The sequence below is a fragment of the Papaver somniferum genome, chromosome 11 (genome assembly GCF_003573695.1).
Source record: "Papaver somniferum cultivar HN1 chromosome 11, ASM357369v1, whole genome shotgun sequence".
NCBI classification, from domain to species: domain Eukaryota; kingdom Viridiplantae; phylum Streptophyta; class Magnoliopsida; order Ranunculales; family Papaveraceae; genus Papaver; species Papaver somniferum.
The window spans coordinates 82,776,983-82,786,575 of record NC_039368.1 but is presented as its reverse complement, the minus strand read 5'-3'; the positions used below and the strand labels follow the sequence as shown (position 1 = coordinate 82,786,575).

Below are 9,593 nucleotides of genomic sequence, written 5' to 3'. Positions count from 1 at the left end.
TTAGGGTTTTTCTGTTGGAGACAGATTGATCCTTTGATAGACTTGTATGTGTGAGTCAGATTTGTTTATTGTCAAAGCCTGCGATTTTGGGTCTTACCAACTCTTAGTTGTGGGTGGGATAAACTAAGGGAATCAAGTGCGTAGTATCCTGCTGGGATCAGAGGCGTAGGGAGTACAACTGTACCTTGGATCAGTGGGAGACTGATTGGGGTTCAACTACAATCCAGTACGAAGTTATCTTTTAGTAGGCTAGTGTCTGTAGAGGCTTAATACAGTGTGTGTTCAATCTGGACAAGGTCCCAGGGTTTTTCTGCATTTGCGGTTTCCTCGTTAACAAAATTTCTGGTGTCTGTGTTCTTTCAGTTTCTGCATTATATTGTTTTATCTTTATAATTAAAATAATACAGGTTGTGCGTTACATCATCAATTAGAGTAATCCAACCTTTGGTTGTTGATTATCATTGATTTATCCTTGGATATTGGTCTTTGGTACCATCCAAGTTATTCTTTATGTTTGATGAAAGACTCGTTGATTTCTATTGGCTCGAGTAAATCAAAACAAGAGATGGTTATTAACTCCTTGAGATACTTTTACCTAGATTGAGTCTGACTGTCTAGTTGATTCTCTAGAAAGTATTTCGGATCTAGTCCATACAAATTGCTAAGCGAAATATTGGGTGGTGTTGTTAGACCCCCGCTTTTTCAATTGGTATCAGACCAGGCAAACATGTTCAAGACCTTACAAGTATGTGTTTGTAGAAATCTGAGTCTCGGGACAGAATTTCTTATGCATACCAGGATCCCCCCTAAAGCTTTCAACTATGTCAGTTGTCTCGAGAATACCTCAAAGGATTATTCCTTAGTTGATTCTTCCGAATCTCGAGGTAGGAAAATTGTCTCATCTTGTGTAGATCACTCTTCCTCCAATGAGACATTGGACACAATGGAGAAAGCTTAAATGGAGCTCATCAGAATCGCAAAAAACTCTACTGAGTTTGTTGATCTTCAGAATCATTATCAACTCATCGATGAATTTGAAAAGTTTATTGACCGAGAACGTGTACTCTATAACATTATTGAGTCCTTCTCTAAGGATATTGAGAAACTTCTTCAAGAGAATAATCTACAGCGTGAAAAGATTTGTGATATTGAAAAGGTTATCAAAGAAGGCTCAATTAGAGAAAAACGTTTGATCAAGACGCATTCATCTGATCTTGACGGACTTCGTGTTGAAAAAGAGAAGCTAGATGCATCACTTTCACTAGCCCATGAATAGTGTATAACCTTGAAAAAGGAAAACTCTGTCTTAAGGAAAAATTCTTCTGTTCCAACTATTCCTCTTGACATACAGTACATGAAGAAATATCCTCCAAAAGAAGATTGTGTCGATAAAAGTTTATATAACTTACAATATTCTCCCAGGGATGTAAAGTTAAAACAAATGTCGTATGTTGCCTCTTCTCCATGAACCTACACTTTCTGTGGAAAAGGGAATCACTATGTTATCCATTGTTTTGCCAGGAAGAAACAAATTTCTAAACTTTGTAATTTGCTTCTTTCCACTGTCAATGGGGTACATAGTCAGTCGCCTACTGCAGTGAATCTCATGCTCACAAAACACCAAACATCTTATAAAAATGATCTCCTTCCTAGGAATCATTACAGGACTTTTGTGCATTCTAGTGGTATAAAGTCTTATGTTGCTGATGAAAGCATGACCTATGTTTATAAGAACAACTCTGGTGAATCTAAGTCTAGAGTTTGTAAACCCATCTCGGAAAATCCTCTTGAACCAATATCTAGAGGTCCTAGACTCAGTAATCAGAAAGCTCATTCTCTTGAGCTTTTGGTAGGATTTCTAGAGATACCTACAATTATACTAAACCACAAGTGCACAGTATCAACAATGTAAATAAGGCAAATGTGGGTCGAATCCATAGAGACTAGAGCAGTGCGAAATTGAATCTAAAGCCTAACTAATACTGATTCAAATAAGAAATAACAACAGGGGTTTGAGTGTCAGAACTACAAGATGTTGGCAAGAATCAAAGTAGAAAAGTGAAATAGAAATATGGATGCAAGGAGAGTTGAAAACAGTCAACTAAGAGGCACTAGGGAACTTGAGTCCACCACTTAACCTCTACTAGAAATTCAGCAACATAAATTATTCTTTTCCTTTATAACAGATCAGCGGTGAAGATACGAGTCTTTCGCCTTTCCAAAGGGGTTTCACAGATGGATAGTTTACAACACAACTAATCAAAGATTAAAGATATCAATTAAACATAAGTTGATGCGACAATATACAGGTGTTCTAACAACCTAGGATACATGATATACTAGGTGAAAGTAGTACATTGCAGCTTAAAGGTTAACATCTCTTAACTCAGTAAATCACAACAAGAACAATAACGAAAACATGAATCATCTAGTAGTAAGTTAAGGGCTTCATCTATGCCCTATTTAAGAATTTAGAACATATTGAGAACAAGAGACAAATAAAATTCAAAAAGAGATAAAACCATTGATGAAATTGAACTCTATTCTTCAAACTGGTTTCTCAAGATCACTTAAAACACATGAAATTACTTAAGAGTATTTCAAAATAAACCTTCACTTCCTTCCTCCCCCTTTTCACCACAAGAGAACCCCTATTTATACAAAAATTTATCCCCCAAATTCTAATCCCACACAACCAACAGATACACAATATAAAATTTAGGGATTTGGTTTCTCGAAACTCACCACTCAACACTTTTCATTCACGTGTACCCACTGCACTTATCTTCACCAATTGACTGGAGTTGTAGGAGTTGCAGAGATGTCAGATTCACCCCTAATTTGACCACGCCAGAAGCTTATATCCACCACATACACCTTATTGCTGCCAATTTTATGCTGTAGTTGTTGGAGTTCGCAAGGAGAACCAAATTCAGACGTCTAGCTTTCCATTCAGTCACTTTAGCCTACCTAATTTTGTACTTCATAGCCTAGGGGTTTGACTGAAATTGATGAGGATAGAAAGGGTAAGCAACTAGTCTGACAGGGGAAAGATATAGAGGTAAGGGTGATGAATACTGAAATTGACAGGGATTTGGTTGTCGATGAGATTGGTAGAGTTAGGTTTTGACATTTGATGGGGTGTTTTCAGGGGTGAAGGAGGGAATGGGGGATGTTTCTGATTATAGCAAAAAGAAAGAGGGATTTTGGGTATGTTAGAGTGTTGTTCATGAATACCTATTTTTGGTATATGAGAATGGAACTTGGACCTGGCTTTCTTCCCTTAACTCCCAGCATGGGTATTACTTGAATTTCGGCCCGTTACTTAATTTCATGATCAAATTATTCTTCTTCTTGAGATTCACATCCATTAGTAAATCCATTAGCTTCACAAGTCTGCTGGCACCCTGGCTGGGTTCTCCACTATACGTGTCTGCCTAACATCGATTTGGTAACTAACTTGAAAGGTCATTGTAGCTCCACTTCCTTCAAAGCACGTGTTTAGACCATTCTTTCCATTCCCCTAGAATTACAAACAAAAGTCAGGACAATTGCTACACAATTTACTTGCAACAAACAAGAACTACAAATTACATAATTTGGCATGAAAACAAGCAATTAGTATAACAAAATACCATAAACACCTACAAAAAGATAATAATGTATGAAATATTAGGTGCTCATCAAATACCCCCAAACCTGCCTTTTGCTCGTCCTCGAGTAAAACACAAAAACAAAAGAAAATTCCTACCTACGCCACTGGCGCTGGTCAAAGTATACCCATAAAGTTCTAGGACAAAATACAAGCTCAGATTCCATGAAAGTGATACTGCATTCAGTTTTTTAGCTCACATCAAATGGATATGTCAATCTAGCTTTCAAAAGAACAATTCTAGCACTGAAACGACTAAGGACATGTGATGAGAGTGTAAAGTGTATCTCCCTGGGACATGCATAGAGAATGATTGTGAATGTTCACCTAAGAGTTGGTGATATTTCAGCTTACCCACGTTGTACATCGATGGCTACACCCTCCTTTCATATTACAAGACCATTTACAACACAAAATCAACAAAGAAGATTGACTGCATATTTACATTGACTCCTCTCATTTTGAGGCAAGAGAGATACTTTAACATTTTTACTGAAATAGAACATAATAAACACCGAGTACTTCTTTTTTCTTTCTTTTTCTTTTAATTTTTCATTTTTCATTTTTTTTTTTGGGATTTTCTTTTCTTTCTGATAACTGACTTTTCAGCTGAATTTTCATCTGACTTTGCAATAACAAGAGATACAAACACAGAATGAATAAAAACTCAAAAATACATTACATGACATTTTTAGCAAGAGGCAACCTTTTTCGATGCACTCAGTCAAATTCAATGGTTGTTTTTTTTAACGTATCCTCCAACTTCTATCCCAGCCAACCAAAGAACAAGCTAGTCAAGTCTCATTCAGTATTCTAGATGATTGGCAGCCTACTTAACCTATGAAACACTGACGCTATACACGCTTGGTTGATCGTGCATGTGCAAATTTCTAAATCACATGTGAGTTGTGCTAGAATCAGGGGTGCCTCATCATTTAGACTAAGAATCCTAGATATCATACATGCACATGTATCACAGATCAAGGTAAATGAGCTCCATTTTTCATTCATTTTTTTAAAGATGTTATCTATTCATAATATTCAAACATATCAAATCGCTACGAAATTCATGTGATATCTACTTGTACCCCCATACCTATGTTAAACACTGTCCTCAATGTTTCTAAGGATTCACAAAACATGCCATGAAGTTCATGAAGATAAAGAAAGTTTAGAGAGTGCTAGATCCAAAAAGTGTTGCCAAACCAGATAGTTGAGCAGCAAGGTGGATATCACTAGAAAAAATATTAAATACAGCAAGAGCTAATCTAGCAAACTGAAACCAAAAGAAAGCAATGAGAGATAATTGGAATTCTAAACCTGTGGTATGTACAAGGGGTGAACCATTTCAGTCCACATAGATGGGATCTGCAAGATCAGTTGTTTCAATTTCAGATGGAATTGGTTCAAGGAACGGATTCAGTCTCTGCCCATTGACCTTGAAGACGTTCTTAGTTGCTACGTCTTCGATTTCTACAACTCTATGAGGGGAATATTGTTCGCACCATGAACGGGCATGTGCATTTAGAACGCAATTTACCTGGAAAAAGATGCAAACGTGAGTTGTACAATAACACTTTCTGGCCAGGCGTGAATGACTTGCGCAAAATGCGCTTGTCATGGAACACCTTCATTCTATCTTTGTACATCTTTGCACTGTCATAAGAATCATTCCTCAGTTCTTCCAACTCGTTGAGTTGGAATTTCCGTTGAGTACATGCCTTATCAAGAGAAAATTTAAGTTTCTTAACTGCCCAACATGCTCGATGTTCTAGTTCCACAGGTAAATGATAAGGTTTGCCATATACAAGTATGTACAGAGACATGCTAATAGGGGTTTTATATGATGTTTTATAGTCCAATAAAGCATCATTCAATTGTAATGACCAATATTTCCTTGACGGGTTAACAGTCTTTTCTAGAATGTGCTTAATTTCCCTATTAGAAACCTCTACTTGGATGCTGGTCTGTGGATGGTATGGGGTTGCGACTTTATGAGTTATGCCATGCTTGCGAACTAATGACTCAAAAGACCTATTGCAAAAGTGTGAACCACCATCACTAACTATAGCTCTAGGTGTGCCAAAACGAGAAAATATGTTTTCTTTTAAGAAGGCCAGAACCACCCTATGGTCATTTGTTTTGGTCGCAACTGCTTCTACCCACTTAGAAACATAATCAACATCAACAAGGATGTATAGCTTACCTTCATAATTGGGAAACAGACCCATGAAATCACTTCCCCAAACATCAAACAGTTCAACAATCAAAATAGGGTGCAATGGCAGCATGTTTCTCTTGGAAATACTTCCTAGTATCTGACAACGTTCACAAGCAATAAAATAAGCATGGTATTCTTTGAATAACGATGGAAAATAAAACCCACTCTGCAAGAATTTTGCAGCAGTTTTCTTGGCACTGAAATGGCCACCACATGCTTGGTCGTGACAAAAAGATATCACATCTTTTTGTTCACTGTTGGGGACACATATCCTAATGATTTGGTCCAGGCAGTACTTAAACAGGTACGGGTCATCCTAATAGAAGTATTTAACTTCATCCAAGAACTTAGAACGGTCTTTTATAGACCAATGCGAAGGATTTATTCTCGTGGAAAGATAGTTCACAATGTCAGCAAACCAAGGATACTCAGACACAAGCATTAATTGTTCATCAGGAAAGACTCTCTAATCTGCATGGACTCATCAAAAGACTCAACATTTAATCTAGACAAGTGATCAGCAACCACATTCTCAGAACCTTTCTTATCTCGAATTTCGAGATCGAATTCATGCAATAACAATATCCATCGGATGAGACGAGCTTTAGCATCTTTCTTAGAAATAAGGAATTTCAGGGCAGCATGATCAGTGTGTATGATGACCTTAGACCCTATTAAGTATAACCTGAACTTGTCCAATGCAAAAACAACAGCAAGAAACTCTTTATCAGTAGTTGTATAATTAAGTTGAGCATCATTAAGAGTCTTGCTAGCATAGTATATCACATATGGAAGTCTATCGACGCGCTGTCCTAAAACAGCACCAACAGCAAAATCAGACGTGTCACACATGATTTCAAATGGAAATTTCCAGTCAGGTGGTCGGACTATAGGGACTGGAATTAGAAGAGTTTTGAGTTCTCCCCATGCACGCACACAAGCATCATCAAACACAAATGCAACATCTTTACCAAGTAGATTACACAGTGGCCTTGAGATCTTACTGAAATCCTTAATGAATCTACGGTAGAAACCAGCATGGCCTAAAAATGATCAAACCTCCCTCACAGAGCGAGGTTACGGCAAGTGTTGAATGAGGTAAACTTTAGCTTTATATACTTCTATGCCTTTTTCAGAGATGATGTGTTCTAGAACTATGCCTGAGTTCACCATAAAATGACACTTTTCCCAATTCAAAACCAAATTTTTCTCTTTACATCTAATCAGAACATGGGTGAGACGGTTCAAACATTCATCAAAAGAAGATCCAAACACAGATAAATCATCCATAAAGATCTCAAGGAAGTTATCTATCATGTCATAGAAAATGTTCATCATACAACGTTGAAATGTAGCGGGTGCATTACATAACCCAAATGGCATATGACGGTAAGAAAATGTTCCAAATGGACATGTAAATGTAGTCTTTTCCTGATCTTCAGGTGCAATATGAATCTGGTTGTAACCAGAAAATCCGTCTAAGAAACAATAGTAGTTATGCCTAGACAACCGTTCTAGCATTTGGTCTATGAATGGAAAAGGGAAGTGGTCTTTCATTGTTACTGTGTTCAACTTCCTATAGTTAATGAAAACTCGCCACCCTGTGGTTACTTGAGTAGGAACTAACTCGTCTTTATCATTTTGAACTACATTAACACCTTATTTTTTCGGCACAACCTGAATGGGACTAACCCATTCTCTATCTGATATCGGGTATATGATACCTGCATCAAGTAGTTTTAGAATCTCACCCTTAACAACCTCTTTCATGTTAGGATAGAGTCTCCTATGCGTTTCCCTAGATGGTTTAGCATTTTCTTCAAGATTTATATGATGCATGCACACAGTGGGACTTATGCCTTTAATATCTGAGGTTGTCCATCCTAATGCTTCCTTATACTCCTTAAGTACTTATAAAAGCTTACTCTCTTGTTCTATATATAAGGCATATAAAATGATTACAGGCAAAGTATCAGAAGATCCCAAAAATGCATATTTAAGAGTATCGCGCAATGGTTTCAGTTCAAGCTTTGGTGGCTCAACAAGAGATGGGACAAACTTGGATTCAGAGAGTGGATTCACAGAGTGGAAGTGGATCCACTCTATATTTCCATTTGGTGGTGTCCATGAGAGGTGAAGATTCAAGCAAATAATTCACTTCACTTATGTATTCATCATCAAACAGATCCAAGTTAAAATTATTCAAACAAGCATGCAAAGGGTCAACAGACATGCTATTAGACAACGAATCTAGAATCAAACTTTCAATCATGTTGATTTCATGCACATCATTATCATCATCAAGATCTAAATGTTGTTGGCTAGCATTAAAAACATTCAACTCCACAGTCATGTTACCAAACTACAATTTCAACACTCAATTACGACAATTAATAATTGCATTGGACGTCGCCAAGAAAGGACGTCCTAAAATGACAGGAATGTGACAATCTGGGTTCTGCACATGCCGAGTATCTAATACAATGAAGTCCACAGGAAATTAGAACTTATCAACCTTTATTAGAACATCTTCTACCACACCACGTGGCACTTTGACAGATCTGTCCGCCAATTGCAGAGTTATAGGTGTTGGTTTTAACTCTCCAAGACCCAACTACACATATACCGAATATGGCAGTAGGTTAACACTTGCCCCTAAGTCCAGTAACCTTATTGATTGTATGGTAACCTATCATGCATGTGATGGTGGGACAACTTGGGTCTCTAAACTTTGGTGGGTCTTATTTTAAATGATAGAACTTACATGTTCAACAACAAAGGAACACTTATGCACATTAAGCTTTCGCTTTTGTATGCACAGATCTTTCAAGAACTTAGCATAAGCAGGGATCTGCTTTATGGCTTCAAGAAATGGGATGTTGATGTTAACTCGTTTGAACATCTCTAACATCTCATTGTAATGTGTAACTTTCTTCTGCTGCACCAACGTTTGAGGAAATGGAGCAACAGGAACATTAGCTGGCAAAGAAACATTATCATCAGTAGAATTTTTAGATTTACAAACATTCTCAGAGTCATTTTCTACAATGGATGTTTTCTGTGGCGTTGTATGCAATGATGAGTCTGACTCAGACTCACTAGTCTGTGGTACACCTACATTGTTATCAACAATTTTACCACTACGAAAAGTGGTGACAGCATGTGCAGTCTCATTACAATTAGATGTACTTGCCTTAAATGTGCCTTTCGGATTTTGCTGAAGTTGACTAGGGAGTTTACCCCTTTCCCTCTCATTTAGAGCATCACAGATTTGGCCCAATTTAAGTTCTAGACTAGCAAACCTTTGGTCATTCAACTTCTGATATTGTAAAATATTTTGATTCATTTGGTTTACAACCTCATCAAAACTAGGCCTTTTCTCTACAGAGTACTGTGTGTGCTATTGTACTTGGGGGTTTCTAGGATGTGAATATCCTTGTGTGTTTCCTGGATTTCCCCCTTGTACAGGGCCCTTGTACCATGAAAAGTTATTGTGGTTTCTCCACCCTGGGTTATATGTCTGAGAATAGGGGTTATTTTCATGATTTTGATATAAAATATTAGCTTGTTCAGGTCTGGACTCTTGAAATGCATGCAATTGTGGGCAGTTATCAACAAGATGATCAAAACTATTACATGCAGCACAAATAGAAACCTCAACTTGGTTGCAAGAAGTAGTTGCAGCAGATTTCACACTTTTCTCTAGTTCTAAAGATTTAA

At 37.4% G+C, this 9,593-nt stretch overlaps 1 protein-coding gene across 1 annotated transcript; it reads right to left on the bottom strand.

The window, feature by feature from the left end:
- Window positions 1–7,938: 7,938 nt before the first annotated feature.
- Window positions 7,939–9,219, bottom strand: LOC113324693. The gene is made up of 3 exons (XM_026572990.1): window positions 8,638–9,219; window positions 8,389–8,487; window positions 7,939–8,235 (listed from the first exon to the last, which is right to left on the bottom strand). The coding sequence occupies exons 1-3, from the start codon at window positions 9,217–9,219 to the stop codon at window positions 7,939–7,941; spliced, it is 978 nt and encodes a 325-aa protein (XP_026428775.1).
- Between the last annotated feature and the right edge of the window lie 374 nt (window positions 9,220–9,593).